The sequence below is a fragment of the Marmota monax genome, unplaced genomic scaffold, assembly GCF_021218885.2.
Source record: "Marmota monax isolate L192 unplaced genomic scaffold, Marmota_monax_Labrador192_F-V1.1 WCK01_AAM20220418_F8-fsc00013, whole genome shotgun sequence".
Taxonomy (NCBI): Eukaryota; Metazoa; Chordata; class Mammalia; order Rodentia; family Sciuridae; genus Marmota; species Marmota monax.
The window spans coordinates 3487940-3508179 of record NW_026692202.1 but is presented as its reverse complement, the minus strand read 5'-3'; the positions used below and the strand labels follow the sequence as shown (position 1 = coordinate 3508179).

The 20240-nt window shown below is 41.0% G+C and overlaps 2 protein-coding genes across 4 annotated transcripts in view; one reads left to right on the top strand and one right to left on the bottom strand.

Moving 5' to 3' along the window:
* Window positions 1-6177, top strand: part of Crybg1 (crystallin beta-gamma domain containing 1) — a 196893-nt gene extending 190716 nt beyond the window's left edge. For all 3 annotated transcript variants that reach the window (XM_046430597.2, XM_058575313.1, XM_058575314.1), the window contains one exon: window positions 4641-6177. In XM_046430597.2, coding sequence (XP_046286553.1) covers window positions 4641-4729 — 89 coding nt within the window. In that variant the 3' untranslated portion in view covers window positions 4730-6177. The remainder of the gene's footprint in view (window positions 1-4640) is intronic.
* Window positions 6178-9794: 3617 nt separating this feature from the next.
* The window catches only part of Rtn4ip1 (reticulon 4 interacting protein 1), a 42470-nt gene continuing 32024 nt past the window's right edge, over window positions 9795-20240 (bottom strand). The window contains exons 8-9 of the mRNA XM_046430590.2: window positions 19131-19223; window positions 9795-9927 (exon numbers count right to left, since the gene is read on the bottom strand). Coding sequence (XP_046286546.1) covers window positions 9820-9927; window positions 19131-19223 — 201 coding nt within the window. The 3' untranslated portion in view covers window positions 9795-9819. The remainder of the gene's footprint in view (window positions 9928-19130; window positions 19224-20240) is intronic.

Here is a 20240-nt window from a genome sequence, read left to right as displayed (position 1 = left end):
CGATTTTTACTTTAATCAGGACTGTAGGCCAATGCCGTCATTAAAAACCAAGATGTAAGGGTAAAAAAAAACAACTTAGTCTGGTTTTTAAGACACTTCTGGACAATGGAAAATACAGCATGAACTTTTTTTCCCCCTTATTTGTTATTCTTAGTTATACATGACAGCAGAGTATATTTGACATATTATACATACATGGAATATATCTTGTTCTAATTAGGATCCCAGTCTTGTGGATGTACATGATATGGAGATTCACTGTGATGGATTCATATATGGACATAAGTCATGATAGATTCATTCAACTGTCTTTCCTATTCCTATACCCTGTCACTTCCCTTCATTCCCCTTTGTCTAATCCACTGAACTTCTATTCATCCCCTCCCCACTTTGTTGTGTGTTAGCATCCACATATCAGAGAGAACATTCAATCTTTGATTTTGGGGAGATTGGCTTATTTCGCTTAGCATGGTAATCTCCAGATCCTTCTATTTACTGGCAAATATCATAAAGTCAGTCCTTTTTATGTCTGAGTAATATTCCATTGTGTATATATACCACATTTTCTTTATCTATTCATCTGTTGAGGGGCACCTAGGTTTGTTTCATAGCTTAGCTATTGTTAATTGAGCTGCTATAAACATTGATGTGGCTGGGTCACTGTAGTATGCTGGTTTTAACTCCTTTGGATAGATGCCTAGTAGTGGGATAACTGGTTCAAATGGTGGTTCCATTCCTAGATTTTTGAAGCATCTCCATACTACTTTCCAGAATGTTGCACCAATTTGCAGTTCTACCAGCAATGTATTATTGTACTTTTTCCCTCACATCCTCGCCAACATTTGTTATTACTTGTATTCTCAATAATTGTATTCTGACTGGAGTGAGATGAAATCTCAGTGTAATTGAACATTTTTTCATATATTTGTTGGCCATCCGTATTTCTTCTTGTAGGAAGTATCTGCCCATTTATTGATTGGGTTATTTGTTTATTTGTGGGTTTTTGTTTTTGTTTTTTTGGTATTTTGAGTTCTTTGTATATCCTGGAAATTAACAACCTATATGAGGTGCCGGTGGCAAATATTTTCCTCCCATTCTGCAGATTATTTCCTTTGCTGTGAAGCTTTTTAGTTTGATACCATCTCATTTATTGATTCTTGATTTCGCTTCTTATCAAGAACATTTTTTATCAGGGGTTTTGGTAACTGCTTAGGAATAGAAGTGCCTATCAATTCCTGTGATCTCCAGGTAGGTAGAGTGGCCAATCCACTTAGCAGTGGAATTAAAATCACAAAGAACTTGAGAAGTTGGAAAGGTGCTCAGACAGGCAGACAAACCAAGTTGAATGAAGGCAGAGGCTGAGCACAAATTAAGCAATGTGCTTGCAGGCTGGATGGGGACAAGAAAATTATGTAAAATGTGCATAGGATCCTTGCATATGAGAAAATAAGTCTCACATTCAGAAAATGAACTACTATGTAGCATACATCCCTCATATCACATTTGATACAATAGATTTCTCTCACTATACAGACAGGCACAATACCCATTTTACAATCTTGAGAAGATTACTCAAAATTCAAACTGGCTAACAGTCACCGACCCAGGCCTTTGTTCTTTTGGTCAACTCTGTGGCACTGGCACTCCTCATTCCATGTAAAATAGCTTCAAAATCCCCAGAGAAGACAAAGAAATGTGACAAAATTGGAAATGTTAGAAAAACTCAGATATGTTTAGTCCCCAAAAGAAGGCTAGGCAGACCTTCATGTTTCTTACAGGTGCCATTAATGCCCTATGTCCAGGATTAAGATCCCTGTAATCCTTCGAGCTTTTCTCCTTTTGTTCCTTCAACAGTCAGTATTCACTGGTACCCACCAGGTGGCAGGCTCTCTGCTGAACTGTGGAATACCAAAGTGAATGGTGACCACTGCCTTGGCTCTGACCTGAACTTGGGACTCTAGGAGGTTCTTCTCTAGGGCCTCAGAGCCCCTTCCCTAGAATAGTTATACATTAGTCAAGTGCCTCATGAGTAAGGACAGTGGCCTGTATATTTGTGAAGTCTCAATATGTAGTATGGCAGCTGCAATAATTACTTAATTTCTTGTTATACTGAATTTAAATTTCTCAGCATGTGGGAGAATGATGCCATCTTCTGGACAGGGAGGTGTAGAGCACTGACCACACTCAATGCAAGGAAAATAATAAGCACATCTGTCCTCTTCCATGCACTTAGTAGGAGACTGTGGTTTCCGTGAGCTACCCCAGAACCATTCAAATTGCCAGAACCTGTTAAAATTGCTGTAACACTTACTAGATCAAGTGTGTTTCCTCTGTGCTTCTGTTTAGAGAGGAAGTTGTTTGGATAGTCCCGTATTATTCCAGGACTTATCTTATGGTAACAGTGGAAGCTGATTCATAAGCACTTTAAAAAACATCAAAAGTCTGGCAGGATTATACTATTAGTAGATGAATGAAACAACTGTATATCACAAAAACTAAAAGTGAACCAAAGTAGAAAGGATATCTTCCAGGCAATATTTTTCTATTGTTATGTGTTTTAAGGAAATGCTACTGATTTCTTTTAAAGAGGATGGAAACTTTGTTCCAAATTACTCTTCCTCAGTCCTGTTTGCCAAGAACTCAGATGTAACTGGCTAAGAGTCATTGACCCGGGCCTTTATTCTTATTTGATCAACTCTGTGGCACTAGCACTCCTCAATGTAAGATAGCTTCAAAATCCTCCAGGGAAGACAAAGAAAGGTGATGAAATTGGAAATGTTAGAAAAATTAGGATATTTAGTCATTTCACACACATGGCAGGCATGTGTGTGATTTCAGTACATAGGTGGTGTAGATATGATAGAACAACTGGTGGCCTCATTTACACCATTTATGCATGTTGTATGGGAAGGTAAGTTAAAACAAACAAAAAACCCACGTAGTGTCTTCCAGTCCCCAAATATGTGCTAAAAAAAAATAAAGGTCTTTGTGCTTCATTTTTAGTCACTTATACTCTCTACCCATCCAACACTATCTTTTGTATCATATAGTCCAGTAGAAATCTACCTGATTTTCCCTTGTTTTTGTTTTTTGTGGTGCTGGGAATTGAATCCAGGGCCTCACATATCGAATCCAGCACTTTACCACTGAGCTCTACCTTTAGCCCTGAAATATACCTATTTTCTAAAAAGAGAGAAGAAAAAAGTCTGGGATGATTAAATTCTTCCCAAGGGCAAATTAATGACTCAGATTATTTCTCAAGATCTTTCTAGTCTTCGTGAGTCCAATTAGAATTGGTACAATACACACAAAAAGTAAATATTATTAAGATACTCTTATCTTGGACTCTAGCAGTACAGCCCCTGGATTTGATCCCCAGTACCACAAAACAATGACAAATACTATAATCTTGAAGATTGAAAAGAGAAGGCCCTGTGCCCTGACTACTTTCTGAAACTTCAGTGGGGCATGTTGTGTCTTGGTGGATAGCATACGATTTACTAGTCCCTACTGCTGACTTGGATATAAAAAGGCCCAAGGCACCTTGCTGCACGTACCTGGAGAGGCTCTTGACTATTAGTGATGACAAATTGATTTCTTATAGAAGTATAAGAGATGACTTCCTTCCCCATCTGCCTTGATCTATCATGTAAATTTTCAGACCTTTTGCAAATGATTTAAGGGAGAAAAGAAGTTTATTTCTTCTTGGCCTGATGATGAAGCATGATTTCAATACCAATCATGCCCTGCAACCAGACACACAGATTTTTATTTCCCTGAAGCCCCTGGTAATGCACCTTGGTGCAGAGTCTTATGCTAAATAAAATAAGGTATCTGAAAGGATGTTTATTCCATAATGGAAAGAAAATCAGAAAGCCTTTATTGGGTTAATGATACTTCACCATCAGGAGTATAAAAGATACTTCTCTATTAAAAGAAGGTGGTTTTAACAAAGTATCAAAAGTTTCCAATAAGTATCCTTGGAAAGTCTTCTTGCAGACATTCTGGTGAAGAAAAGTTATGAGGTGTATGACACTACTTTTACAGTACAAAGGTACTTAGCATTTTAACTGCTGGGTATTTTTGTTTGCCAAGTTCCCGGTGGTGGGAGTGCTTCTGGTCTCTGTGTATACTTCTGGGTGTCATTAAATCCTCCCCTTGGACTTAATATCACCATTTTTTCATTATTCTCGAGAAACCTGTTGCCTCTGATAGCCACTCCCACTGCCTTTCTGCCAGTGTAGGTCTGTTTATTCCTCACTAGGAGCTCAAATTCATGATCTCACCACTGACTCTACTGTGGTCTCTTTGCTTTTTTCCCCCTCTAGATGTTTCCCTGTTGCCCCCAGTTTCAGGCATGGTAAGAGGGACCATACACTGGCCTTTAAGAATCAGGTAGAAAAGGAGCCCCATGAGGTAGGCTATGCCATGGGAAGCTGCCGGGGTCCCATGATGAATTTCATTAGACTAGCCTATGATAGGTTGAGCCTCTCATCCCACAGGAGTTCAGGGCTTCCTTCCTGCTGTTTCCTTGGAGCACACAGTTTCACGCCCTGTGCGTTTGCTCTAGAGTATTGGTATAAATTGTGTCTGCTGTTGTCCCTTCACCTTGGGCATATTTCCTCTTTTCTTTCTTTCAGGGGGTGCGCAGTATGATCAGAATCACATTATCCTCAACACAGCCAGCAAAGAGAAGTTAACACAAGTGTGGGAAGCCATGGTCCTATGAGCCAGAACAACGGATACAGAGGGAACCTTTCTGGAGGTCTTTCCAGCTGCCTTATTTAAGAAACACAAAGGACAATACTGATGGAGGAGCCAAGTGGAAAGTGGATGGACTTCTTCTTCCATCTTGAATGACACTGCCGTGGCTGGGAGAATCATCTCATCTTTTCAAAAGACTGCAATAATTTTAAACCAATACTTTGTCCTCCTTTCATTTCTTGCCTTTCATTTTCTCTCAGTAGCTACTTAAACAGGTTGCATCACTAGCAGCTTTGGGGGTGTTTAAAGATGCGATAGGAAGACTTCAAGATTATGAATGTTTAAAATTATTTCCAAAGATTGTAATGGAGAGAACAGGATCAAGTTTACTTTGTGGACTTAAAAATCCCTTCTACTTTAAAGGGAAGGATAAAAGCCTAAGTTTGTAAGGTCGAAGACTATTGAGCATCTGAGAAACATGCTTTATTAGGCCTGTACCTTTGGTCCTTGGCCTTAATGTTTTCTGGAACCATTAATTATGCTTGATAATAAAGTGTGAAAGCCTTATATGTTCAGAGACATTATAAGTATAAACAAATACTATTTTCTTTCAGTTAATATTTAAAAATTAGTAAACTGATTAACTTCATGTCCATGTCTGCTAACATTTATTAGCAGAATTTGGATTATTCTAGGGGCTGCTCTAGATATCACAAGTGAATGTTTAATGCCTTTCCGATAGCTGCTACTGGAACAGTATTATCATGGCCTAATTTATTAGCCTCTCCTTACTTGTCTGCAAGTACTGAAGCCATGTTCTATAGATTTTTGCTAACCTAACTTCCAGGCACTACTGAGTGGGACAGGCTCAGGTCTGAAGGTACTGGGGGTACTGCAGCCCTGATATCACTTCCTTCTAGTAGCAGAGAGGTGTGCAAAGCTGCAGGGGATGATCAGCACTCATGTCCAGAAAGTAAAAGAGAAGAGACCCTGAAGGCTGGTGTTGGCCATAGGTTACAGCTCTGAGCGCCTGTGAATGCCGTAAGCAATTCAAAAATGCAAAGGAAATGTTTCCCTTGCTGCTCGTTGGTTCTAGTTTTGAACTAAACTGCTAAATGTTTCCTTGAATACAACCTTCCTTTTATTTTTTTTTCCTGTCTTTGTTCCTGAATACCGGTGCTCTTGTTATAAGTAGAACAAATCTTTCCATTTCATTAGTTCAGGTGTTTCCAATTCTGAAATGTGATCCTCCCTGAAGTCTGTAGGCAACTGTGGTCATTAGAATAATTTACCTTCAGTTTTAAAATAATGTTTGCACATGTACAACAGCTCCAACATGTCTGTCTCATTCTTAGATGTAGAGCTCTGATTGTAGGCATTTTGTGTATATCATTACAGAATGATGGGTAAGATATTCTATAATAACCTGTGCTGAATTTATCTCTTGAATAAACTTGTTTCTGGTTAACTATATTGATGAAATCTCATACAGTCCATTCAGAAGCCCTCATCTAACCACTTCTAAGGGTCAGTCAGAAAATTTGAAATAAATGTCTGACAGAGTAGGATGAGGCCAGCTCAGGGTCCTGGTGTGACAGCAGGGAAGGTTTTGCTGACCACCCTTTAACTGCATAAGAGAACAAGTGAAGTCCTGGCCTATCTACTCTCTCAAATACCTAACTCCTCACTACTGCCCTCAGGGACAAGAGCTGAGACTGCTCCAGGTGGAAATTAAGAGCAGCTAGTTTTTACAAATAGAAAAATATCTTTTTCTTTTGAAGTAATTTGTGCTCAGACAACTCTAGAGAAAAGCCCATATCCAACATGCTACCAAATAAGTGTCTAACAGGAAAATACAAAGTGAAATCTTCTCAAAACAAGTCTGCATCAAAAACTAAAAGCAAGTACCAAAGGCCTGATAATGGAGGTGAGTCCAACAGTCAATAAAAAACACATTAATGGAGATTCTGAAGTGCATGCTGCGATGGGTGTATTGGTGTATTGTACCTAAATGCAGTCATGTGAGGTCAGATAATGGCCAACTAGACTCCACTGGAATGGTGGCAATTTCCCCAGAAAGGTCCCCAGAGAAGAAGCATGTTTCAATTGCTGAAAGAGGCCCAGCCCTTATGAAAAACTTAGGGTTTAAGAAAGTTAGAAACTTTAGCCTTACCTTTGAATATTAAGAGATTAAGCAATCAAATCAGGCCAGATTTTTATAGATGACCATAACAGATTCAAAACTAATAAGTCTGTGATAACCACAGTAGAGTAGGGGAATAAAAACAAAGTGTGTTAGCTTACTGTTACTGTGACAAAATACCTGAGATACCCAAGTTATAAGGAGGCAATGTTTATTTTGGCTCATGGTTTTGGAAGTTTGGGTTCATGGTCCGTTGAACCTGTTGCTTTTGTGTCTGTGGTGAGGAGAACATTGGGGTGGCACAGTGAAGGAAGATGCTTACCTGATGGAGGCCAGGAAACAGGGAGGTAAGAAGGGGCTAGGATCCCAATAACCCTTCCAAGGCCATGCTTCCAATAACCTACTTACTTTGCTTCCACTAGGTCCCAAAGGTTCCACCACCTCCCAAGATGGCTACAGACTTTGAAGGGACAAAGACTTCAATACATGGGCCTTTGGAGAACATTCCAGATTCAAACTATAGCATTCCACCCTAGCCCCAAAGACTTATTTCCACCTCACAGTGCAAGATGAATTCCTTCCATCTCTAAGAGTTCTCAAAATCTGAACAGTTCCACCACTGATCAAAAATCCAAGTCCAGGGCTGGGAGCATAGCTCAGTTGGTAGAGTTCCTGCCTCTCATGCACAAGGACCTGGGTTCAATCCCCAGCACCACCAAAACAAAAACAAACAAAAAATCCAAGTCCAGAGTCTTCTCTGAGACTCAAGACAAATTCTAAGCTGTGAGCCCCCATAAGAATCAAAAGAACATATAGTTCTAGGGTACAATGGGACAGAGTAAATATTCCATTCCAATAGGGAGGAATGGGGGCACACAAAGGGAGGACTAGAACACACCAAGACTGAAACCCAGCATGGCAAACATTAAATCCCACAGTTTGATATCTACCAGGACAGTTGGTGTGATGTGAGGTCCAAAGTGCTTGGACAGCACCACCCCTTCAGCCTTACTGGCTGCAACCCACATGACCATTCTCTTAGGCTCTCTTTCCTGACAGCAGCTTCTCCTGACAGGTGTTCCATGTACCTGGCATTTATAACTCCTGGGGTCTCCATCACAACTTCAGCTTCACTCTTAAGCTTCGTGTATCTCCCTGTTAGGAATTGCTTGCAGGGATTCTGACCCTGCCACACACTGCCCAGCCTCTAAGGCTTTCCTCTGAAATCTTGGTAGAAGGCTCAGTGACCCAGGAATTCTTGCATTCTGCATGCCTGCAAAACCAGCATCATGAGGACAATGACAGCCACATCCACACTGGTTCAAACCACTGCTGCAGTGGCCTGAGTGCCTTGATGGCTAAACACAGGAAACAAATCCCAGGGAGATAATTCCCTAGGTAGCTCTGTGTGCACAGAGTGCCCCCAAGACTCTCTCCTCAAACAAAACTCTTTTCAATTCCTGAGATGCCCTGAAGGCATCTTTCTTATTGTCGAAGTGCAAAGTACTTTGCTTCTTTTTAATTATGCTGATCTCTTTAGTATCTTCCTTGTAAGCCCCTGAAATGAGCTTCTTTTCTGGCAAATTGCAGGTTTTCCTAATTTTTCCACACTGCTCCTCTTTGCTCTTGATTCTCACTGTGAATTTGGCTAAAAGCAACCAGTAGTACCTGTGCTGCTAACTGAATACTGTGTTGCTTTGAAATTTCCTCCTCCAAATAAACTAGTCTGTCACCTTTAAATTCAGCCTTACACAAAGTCTCAGGGAACAGACAAAATATAACTTGCCAGACTTTTAATCCAGATGACTGCTGGTCAAATTCCTAATAGTGTCCTTACTTATATCTGAAGCTTCATCAGCAGTCTTACTGTCTGCATTCTTGTCAGCATTCTAGCCTTCTGAGCCATCACGAGAATCACTCATTAAATTCCATTTACAGCATTTTAGGCTTTCTATCATCTGCTTCTCTAAACTTTTCTAAATTTCTCTGCAAACAAATTCCAAAGGCTTCTGAATCAAATCAGTATAGTCATAGCAATGATCCCACTTCTTGGTACCAATTTTCTGTGTTAGATTATTATTGTAACAAATAACTGAGATAATCAAGTTATAAGGTGGAAATGTTTATTTTGGCTCAGTTTTGGAGGATTCAATTCACATCAGTTGGCTTTGTTGCTTTGGGGCCTGTGGTGAAGCAGCACATCATGGTGGAAGCAAATGGTGAAAGAAAATGCTCACTTTTGTCAGCCAGGAAGCAAAGAAGGCAGGAAGGCACCAGGATCCCAGTATCTCCTCCAAGGGCATGCCCCCAGTGACCTAGCTTCTTCCTACTAGTTCTACCACTTAAAGGTTCCACTGACTTCCAGTAACACCACAAGCTCAGACCAAGCTCCAACACATGGTCTTTGGGGGTCATCCAAATCCAAACTAAGGCAGCCAGTTAGAAAGTGTTCACTGATGAATTCAAGAAGAAACCAGCTTTTATTTTATTCAATTAACAAACTTATTTATTTTGTGATGTTAGGGATGGCCTCATGCACACCAGGCAAGTGCTTTATCACTGAGCTATGCTCCTAGTCCAGAGCAAGCTTTTTAATAACTTTTCATGCTGGTATCCATTCACAAACTCCAAGTTTTAGGACCTTAAAAACATTATCATAATAAAACAAGGTTTGAGTTGCTAGAAGAGAAGGTACCATAGCAATCTGCAAAGCTGTTGTGAAAGAACAGCTTAAAAAGAATATGCAATTCTCACTGACTACAGACAAGTCCAAGTGCTGATGTTTGTATCAACCACTGGCAAGTCATTGGCAAAAAAAAAAAAGGTGTGTTTATTTTTTTTTTTTAGCCTATCATGGAACTTATAACCTAATATGGAAAAATGTTTGAGGGGGATGGCTAGAAAAAAGTATGGACCACAAGCACTCGCCAAATAAGAAAGCCAACAATCACTAAACCACATACAGTATTTATTTAAATGACATTAATTACGGTCTTTCCTCGTGCATGTCCTCTTTCCACCTTTAGGAAAGCTTCCGGAACTTGAGAAAAAGGAAAGGTTTGTTCAATAACTGGTCGAATCTGTAAAATACAAGAAGAGACTGATTGATCAGAACACCGACATCTTTCCAGGCAGGTGACATCTATACTTAGTTTCTTCACAATATCCCTCAAGGCTGGTCTTTCTCAGGTCTCTCTCCATTTTGCCAAAATGAAGCGCTCATGCCCAGCCATATCTGCTGCCTCCACTCTTGCCTCATCGCCTCTCTTTTCTCTGAAGTGACCCAGCTCCACCTTGCTCCATCTGACTTCTGCTCTATGCTGTCATGTCGCTTTTCTACTCAGGACCCTGCAACAGCCCCCAAGACAGGTATTCAAAGACCACTACTCCGGACCTCAGCCCCATGCAGATGCTATGCTTCACCAAAATGGTTTCCTTGCCATTTTCTGAACACAGTATATTGGTACCTTTGCCAGTACAAGTCAGTCAGTCCAGAAATACCTCTTCTCTGGCCCTCCCAGCTCGGATCCCACACTCCATTTCCTCATCCCCTAGCCTGCAGTGTGTTCTCCCTTTGAACTGCTCCAGGGACCAGGGGGGGCCCTTCTCAGAGCTATACTTGTTATAGCCGAGGACACATCTAGGTCACCCTGAAAGGGAAATACCAAAGGAGCCTGATGCCCCAAGCTCCTTGCTCTATTTATTCCCTGGGTCCCCTTACAGATAGTACAGACTAAGTAGAGGTTTTTTATTTTTTTAATCTGTTAATGTTTGACTATCCACTCAACCAGAGTGTAAAGAACTTATGGTATAAACCACCTCTTTTGTATTTCTCCCCAACACCTAGCATCATGCTACGCATATAGTAGGAGCTTAATAAATATCACTTAGGTGAAAACCAAAATGTGGGAAGCAGAAGTCTTATGTGAGTTCTCTGAGCTTTGGAAGAAACTGTCCCAGGCTATAGTTGCCCTGGGAAGCTCTGCTAAACAGTGGCACAGTTGGTTAGAATTTACAGGAAAGCCATTGCAGCCAGCTCACTGATGGTTAGAGTGTTGCTGGTTCTCTTCAACATACCATTACTACTGCCAGCAACCTCCTTCTGAAAGTAGGTTCCAAGTAACACCCTCCTCCCACACAAAAATGAAATTATATTCTTCCTTTTCAAAACTTTAAGCAGAAGTCAGTAATTATTCACTGCATACTTCACTGGCCTTCCTCCCATAACTCCAGCGGCAGGAATAAGCTGTCAGAGGCACAAGTCAACTCATACATTTGACAACCATTTTATTTTTACAAGAGAAGACGTGTTCTTGTGACATTCAAATGCAACCAGTGCAATCCCCCCTAGTATGACTCGTAGAACCCAGATACCCAAAAATCATCTCAAACTCCAAACATTCTCCAAAGATCTAAATCTTCTTCTGTATCCATGAATCACAATAAGCTCAAAATAAAAGCAATAGCTGGTATGTTCTGTCCTTACTACATACTAGGGACTCTTCTAAGGGCTCCCTATATTTTTACCTCATTTAAACCCATAACCACCTTCTGAGATAGGTATTACTATTATTCTCATTTTATGAAAGAAGAAATCAAGGCACAGAATTAAATAAATTGCTAAAGTCACACCTAAGTGATAAGGCAGGATTCAATCTGGTGCATCATCTTTGCTCTCACCACTACCTGCTGAAGTTTTCATTATCATCTGCAGCTTTCTACCTCTACACCTAGAAGGAAGGGAAAGGAAGCCAAGGATAATAATGACATCATAGCCTGCATCTTGACCTTTTTTACTTGTGCCAGCTGAGAATGTGGCCTCTAGATCCTTTGTCTAGGCCACCAAGATGACAGATGTGTGGTACATGTGCCAACACTTCCATCTGCTTATGGAGGACATCACTAATTGATAATTCTCCAAGGTGCTGAGCATGACTTCAAAACCTTCTTCAACACCACACCACTAAGAACTGATCTGCCCGGCATGTTAGATGAAACCTATTTGTATTCTCTGGTCAGAGGAGGGAAGTCATTCAGGTTGATTCCTGTATGTCCCATAGGAAACCTTCTGAACCTGGGATGTTGTTTTGGGGATGCTGTTTATCTGGAAAAGGAACCACCTGAATGTATGCTTAAACTCCACTGTCCTAGGTCTCCTGTTAGAAAAACAAAATCAGAATCTCTAGGGGTAGGGAAGAGGATGGTGAATTTTAAATAAGCTTCCCAGGAAATGTGTGTACACAACTACAGTGAAATTGCTGTTGCTTTCTGCCCTATTCTTAGGGTTCTGAACTTGTATCAGACATACATGCATCCATTCTGCAAATGTTGACTAAGTGCCTGCCTTCTAAGTGCTAGGACTAATGCAGAGCAGGAACACAAAAGAGGCTCCACTCCAGAATGAGCTGCCCAAGCCATCGAGCCATGTTCACTTCAGAGCTCTGCCCAGAGCCACAGAGGCTGAACTGATGACCCAGGCAGCTTGCAGTGACTGCACACTTTGATCTGGCTGGTCAGGCCCATTGTGGCAAATAACCCAGGAGGGCTGACCATGGCATAATGAGTCATTCAGCAATTCCCATAAGTGACAATGAAAAAAAAAAAGCTTTCGAATTATAGGCAGGCAAATGCCACTGTTGGCTGAATATGTGACAGCAAATGGAGATTAACTGGATAATGAGACAGTGTCTGTGCACAGCCTCACATCATATCGCGAATGCTTGTTTGTTAAGAACAAAGGGATCAGAGTTAAAATCCAGAGAGGGGAAAGAAAGGTTACTCACAGTGAAGTGGGGACATTTATGTGATGACACTGCTATAGTCCACCTGGCACAGGGAGCCCTGTTATAAAGCAGGCAGGCTCAATACCAGGCTTCCCGCCACATAGACACCCGGGGCTCACAGTCGACTGAGAGATGTCCACCGCAGAAGCCCTTGATCTGTCTTGGATCCAATTGTGGGTCTCCTGAGTATACCTTACCTTCCTTAAAGGCTGTGCCCAGACAGACTCCAAGATTTAGCACCTGCTGTCTGATATCCCTTCTACAACACAAGGACAAAGGGGCTCTCACTAAGTATGGCCTTACCAGCTGCTGGGCCAGCCTCCTATCTGAGGCAGAAACCCTCTTCACCCCTTGAAGGGAGGGTACAGGAGGACTTTTCACCACCATAAGAACGGGATTGCTGGTGGACACAGGACATAGCATAGATAGCACTAGCAGCAGGCAAGAGGGTTTCCCTCCATTCCCATTTTCCCAACAAGAAATATAAAACATCAGAACCAAAATGGATCTAAATATCTGAGCAAGTCTGTTTTGATAGATTAGGAAGCTTGATGTGTAAGTGGCTGAGCAGTACATGTGAAGTCAGAGCTGTCAGGAACAGAGCCAAAATTATGACCCAGGACCCCTGATTTCATTGTCAAATGGGATGGATGTGGTTTGGGAAGTCCTTCTGCTTACTTCTTTCTCTCATCCTTCAGCCTCATCCTCCACAAGGCAAAGAAGATGCAGATCTGAGGGTGGAGTGTGTGAGGACAGGTTGACAGGTGTCAGACACCAAGGAGGACTTGAGGGCTCCTGGTATGAGTCAAAAAATCCACACACCTGTGGATGGGCACCAGGCACAGCCCCAGCACCCCTTCTTGGACAGGTATGCCCTGACCTCTGTGATAGGCTCAGTGTCCAGGGTTGGTTGGTGTAAAGGGGAAGATGACAACTTTAATTAAGTCTCCTGAGATAAGAAGAGGACGAAAGGAAGAGGTGAGTTTTGCTCCAATTTGCTATTTCTTAGAGACTTCCTGCCCTCATATGGAAAACTCAAAGCTGCAAGATAGGTGGTAAGATAGGAGGAGATGACAGATGAGGGTGCTCATCAAGGGAGTTTTGAAAATAATCCATACTTATCCCTAGGTATTCCCCTAAGAAAAGACACTCCTTCCAGTTAGAAGGTAAGAGGAAAAACTCAGTATACATAGAAACAATTTCAGCAGCACCAGAAAAACTTCAGAAGCATCAAGGTTAAGAGATTCATGAGATACTTGCCATATCTGGCAAGCTAACCATCTTCTAATGGTTCTTAAGATTCAATCTCTAGTCATTACACTGTCCATGGAGCAAAATCCAGTTGTAACATGAAACTTAAGAGCTTAAAACACAGTCCTCTGCTAAATTAGGCCATTCAAGAAGGGCCTGGGAAATCACCTACCTCAGAACTCATTATGTTTACCTCTAAAGTGGCAGTGTTGCCAAGGGTGGTGGCGTGTGCCTGTAGTCCCAGACACTTGGGCAGGAGGCAGGAGGATTGCAAGTTAAAGGCCAGCCTCAGCAATTTATTGAGGCCCTAAGAACTAGGTAAGACCCTCTCTTAAAATAAAACATTTAAAAAAAGGGCTGGTGATATGGCTCAGTGGTTAAGTGACCTTGGTTTCAACCTTGGTACCAGAGAGAGAGAGAGAGAGAGAGTACGCACTCTTAGTCTGTCAGTGTCCCAATACAGTAGCCTCTAGACAGACATGGCTCCTTAATCACAAGTTGGGAACAGTGGCACATGCCTATAATCCCAGTGATCTGGAAGGCTTAGGAAGGAGGACTTCAAGTTCAAGATTAGTCTTGGCAACTCAGTGAGACCCTGTCTTATAAAAAATAAAAAAGGCTAGGGATGTAGCTCAGTGGTAAAGCACCCCTGAGTTCAATCCCCAGAAAGCCCCAAAAGTGAGCAAATGAAATGAAAAATTCAGTCTCTCAGCTGTACTAGCCACATTTCAGTGCTCAATAGTCACATGTGACTGGTGACTGCAGTACCAGGCAGTGCAGACAGAGAACATTTCCATCACTACAGAAAGTTCTAGTGGACAGCACTGTTCAAAGGGTAACTCTATATGGCCAACCAATCTCTCCACACCCTATTGGCTGAAGTAGAATGCTAGGGGCCCTTTGTGAATATTTTGAATTGAACTTAAATACGTTACATAGAAACTCTTCTAATACTGGCTAAAATAAAACAAAGTCTGTATCATTCCTCAACCAAGAAACTCGATTGGTCACCTAGGATTTTGAAGAGATCTGTGAACATTAAGTCATTAAGTGCATGGCATCAAAAGGCTTTAATAATTTTATGAAGAATATATATGTACAAATATATAAAGGGAAAATATATGAGGAATATATGCACAAATATAAAAAGTAAAAGGGAGCCAGGTGTGGCGTTTCCAAGTCTACTATGCGGAAGGATAAGCTGGGAAGATCACTTGAGTCCAGGAGTTCAAGACTAGCATGCGCAACATAGTGAGATAAATAAAAAGATAAAAGGGTAAAATGAAAAATATCCCCATATTTTATCCCTGGGCATCTAGTTTCCTTTCTCAGGGCAACCAATATTTCAAAATCCTTTCCTATCCTTTGGAGATATTAGTGGAAGGTGGAATGACGGTCCCCAAGAATATTCATATCCTAATTCCCCAAACCTGTGAATATGTTACCTTACATGGCAAATGGACTTTGCAGATGGGTAAGGATCCTTAAACAGGGGGATCATGGATCATTCAAGTGAGCACAACGGAATCACAGGGCCCTTGCAAGAGGAAGGCAGGAGGGTTAAGAAAGAAATATGATGACAGAAGCAGAAGCAGAGGTCAGACTGACATAGCTATAAGTAAAGGAATGCAGGGGCAGCCCCCAGAAGCTGGGGAAGGAAAGGAAACAGCTTCTCCCCTCTGGCCCACCTGCAGGAAGAATGCAGTGCTTCTGACCCACTGACTTCTGGCCTTCAGAACTGTAATATAATAAGTTTGTGTTCTTTTAAACAACCATGTTTGTGGTAATTTGTTATAGCAATAGGAAAGCAATAAGCAAATATGTATAAATATTTTCCCTCAAAACACAGTCGTTCTTATCAGGAGCAGACTATGGTCTCATGAATCCGTCTCGTCACCTCTTCAAAGTCCTGAAGGATACTGAGAAACATAAGAAGATATAATAAAACACCATAAATTCAAACTCCACCTGTGTAACATTTGGATGATTATGTACACAAGCAGAAAACACTGAAGCTATATGAGGGATTTATTATTTAATGTTATCACTAATTTTTTTTTGCTTTTTGTAGTTTTGTAGAAGAACAGCATGCCTTTATTTTATTTTATTTTAGCTAGTGCTACTGAGAGAAGGCAAAGTCACAGCTGGTGTTTACAATAGTGTGAGGGTGATGCTGTTGTGAACAGAGAGGTGCTCATTATTATGGGCATTAATTCTGTGCTTTCTCCATTTTTACTGGGGCACACAGAGCTAACAAGAATCTTCCATAATACTTGTTAATCCAGATACTTTTTTTTGGTGCCAGGAATTAAGCTTCGGGGCACTTGACTACTGAGTCACATCCCCAGCCTTATTTTGTATTTTATTTAGAGACAGAGTCTCACTAAGTTGCTTAGCACCTCACTTTTGCTGAGGCTCGCTTTGAACTCAAAATCCTCCTGCCTCAGCCTCCCGAGCCACTGGGATTACAGGTGTGTGCCATCACACCAGCTCAGATACTATTTTTTAATCAGGACAGTTTAAGTCATAAGTGACCAGTGCCATATTGTATTTATATTTCCAAAAACAATTCTCTTATGAAATAAAACCAGCAAGAGGGCAACAGGTAAATAAAGAGAAAAGGAGTCTGGAAGGTAGGCCTCATGGAAAATTCCAGACACTAAATATAAAAACTAGATTTTCAAAACTGGTTATTGTAATACCTATTAAATTATAAATGCATATGCTTTTTTGACTCAACAATTCCATTTTCATAAATAGAAATGGACATACTCACAATTAGGTAATTAACATAAATACTGGATTGGCCACTGAAGCATTATCTGCAAAAAGACTGGAATGATATTGATAATACACCTGTATAAAGGAATACTATGTGGCTGTTTATAAAATAAAGAATGAAGAAAGTATTTATATTCTAACACAAAACAAAGTTCAAAATAGGTTGTTAAAATGTTGCAGAACAACATGTTATCTATTCGTGTTTGAAAGGGGGAGAGGAATTTTCCTGTTGGAGTCAGAATATCTTTGGAATACACAAGAAATGTGACACTGATTGTGTGTGACATACAGAATCTCAGTGACTGATGGACAGGAGTCAAAGGATGATTACTTGAAATAAGTTTTCCTATTTCTTGGATTTTGAATCTTGGAAAAGTATTTTATCTAAAAATGTAAACATATTTTAAAATAGTTGGCTCTGTGGTTTCGTGACTTTACACTATCAAAAAAGAAATACTGCTCCTCTATCAGATACCTGCTAATTAGACTCATTAAGCACCCAGCCAAAGTTTGAAGAACTTAAATGTCTTTGTCCAGTAGAGTAAATATCTACTAACTGCACATATGTAAAATCTGCTTTGTTATTTTTCCCAATTTCCCAGGGTAGACAAACAATGATTTCTCACAACCACAGAGAAGTAGGAATGCAAAAGGATGGCCAACCTTTCATGGCATCCGGCGTCACCTCTCAACTTGCACAGTCCCAGAGTCCTTCACTGTCAGAAACAACTCCCAAACCCAACAGCCTGTGGGTAGGAGAGTGCAGAATCGAAGGCAAGAGGAATATCTACTTGGCCACCATCATTTAAGGATATTTCAAGGACATCTTTTTCTATCATGTACTCTTTCAGCCATTCTACCAGTTATCTGCCAAACTTAATAGGTAGATATATACAAGCCACCTCTCATCTTTGTTGGGTAAACAGTAATTTCCAGGTAGAGAGAGTCACAATATTTTGAACACAAAAGAGCAATGGTAAGCATGTGGACAGTTTGGAGCAGATATTAGGACAGGCACAATCACATGATGGACTTCTGGAAGATAGAGACCTCTCTAATAATGGGCTCAGTCACACGAAGCACTTATTTATTTGATGATAGTTCATTTCTTTCTTCCTAGAAACAAAATAAACATCCCCATGGGATGTGAGAGACCCCTACAAAGAGGAACTTACACAATCACAATAATGCTGAGCCCCTGTTTCTATTCAGCACACATGAAAACCTAGATATCCACGAAAAGGCAGGGGAAGCAAGAGATTTCTAAGTAGGGGTGTCACTCCTCAGGAGGGTTTTCCAAGCGTGAGAGTGAAAATCATGTGATGGCAATGCTGGCCCTGCTCCAACCCCTTTCTCTGCCACTGTAAAATGATTAGGACAAGACAATGTAAACCCAGTAGAAACCAGTCCCAAGCACTGAGAAGGTAGTTGAATTGGTGGGGAGAAAGCACTGAGTTCTGCTCCCACTTAGCAAGCTGAGCATATCCCTTTTTCTCCTGAGCTAGTATTCTTATCTAATACCAGGTAAAATGAGAATCACTATAGTTATGATCTCATGCAACCCTCTTAGGTATACAAGGTTCTCCATCCTATAATTCCATACAATCTCTCAATAAAATCACAAATATCAGCACCAGAATATGAGTCTATTTTCTGGGTTATTCTTCCAGTGATGGAAAGTTAGGGCAGTTAAGGCTGTGAAAGAGCCCAAATGAGGAGGTGTCAGCTTAGGAAACTTTCAGTTACCAAGATCTCTGCAAGGGATAACCAGCCTCAAAGCACCAGTCCCTTTCCACAAAGGAGACACTAGTAGCCTGAGAATACTAGTTGTCTACAACCCAACCCTCGTCAATCCTTACCTGTGTCCTGGCCATTGACCTCAGACATACTATTTATTTGCTCTGGACTTTATTATAGTAATTTGGGAATCAGAAGACTGGGAGATCTAATTCTCATCCAGCTGTGCTGGGACTGAGATTCCCCTTCTCATCTGGAAAGTGGCTTACCTACCCTCAGACTAAGTCAGCTCCATGAGCAGTTCTACTGAACTCACAGATGTGTTCTCACCTTTGTACAGGTATGGTCATCCCAAAGTGCCATGTTTTCAGGACTACTTAAAAACAAACAAACAAAAAAAAAAAAAAAACCATCCACTGTAAATCCCAACTCTGCCACTATCTAACCAAGAGCCTTCAGGAAAATTATGTAACCTCCATAAGTCTGTCTCTTTGTCTGCAAGCCAAGGAGGGTGAACTAGATAGGTAAACTCTTTTCCAGACTGAACAGTCTACATCTGTGATTTCCAGGATGATAGAGACAAAGATACAAACTTGGCTATGTAAGGCACTGTAAGTCCCGGCCAAGCCTACCTCTGAAGAATTCCATTGATGAGACTTGGTGGGCAGGTCTCCCAGAAATGCTCCACCAATACAAAAGTTTCCAAATAAAAGGTTTACTGATGCACCTACCTTTCCTGCATCCACAAGTTCTGCAATTTCATCTAGACATGGACCGCTGGGCATGAAAAAGGCCCAGCGATAATGGACTCCTTGCCAGAAATGCTAAAAAGGAAAAAAAGATGTCAAGTATAGAAAAGGACAAAATCTGACTAAATGCAAATTCAGGTAAAGACATTTTCTGGATGTAAAAGACAAACCAATTTCCCATTTCTTGCTGACACATGAGCTATATATGCCTAGTACCTTAGCACAGTGACTGACAGAGAACAAATGCTCCAAAATGTTTAAGAAATAAATGAACAGAGATGTCCATGTCAACCTAGGCTTCTCTAAGCTGTGACTGATGAACAAGTAAGCACAGGAAAGCATTCCTTAAATGACAGTCTAAATAGTCTTTGACAGTGGATTGCTTCTCAAAGGAGAATTAGGGGCTGGGACTTCTACGCTTTCTCTAATAAGGTTTGAAAAGATCTCTGAAGTACCAGAAGAGATTTTTACCAAATTCAATAATGCTCTAGGGGCAATGAATTACAAAAATATGATCTTAGACAAAAAGCCCAATTTTCATTCTTTTTTTCCTGGCTCTGACAAGAACTCGGCAGTTTTAAAGGCAAAACAAAATGTAAAGTTCCATATACACCACGGCTGGATTTTCCCTACAGTTACGGCAAATACCAAGCCATCCCATCTGTTATGAGACAAGATGAGCAAAAATTTTACACTGAGAAGGTTCAAAGTTACTGCCATGACCACTTGTAACTGTTACTCTTTATGTCAGAGGTAGGTGGTCCATTACCAATACAGAAGTAAACAGAGGTTCTCTATGATATCTCAACCACCCGTCCAACTAAACTGCTGAGGGAGTGGGGGTCAGTCAGTACTATGCTGCTGCCCTCCTTGCATTGACCTGCAACGGTTAGGCAAGCTTGGACTTCTATTTCACTGAGCTCACTCTCAGCCTGACATTCCTGCAGCATGGCATAAATCACCACAGCATGAGGCTGTGCGATGGAACTCCTTGCTTCCCTAGATCAGCTACTACTGTTATTTCAGTCAAGCTACCTCTTTCAGTCAGTTTCCTGGCCTATAGAACATCAGTACCATGACCACCTAGCTGAC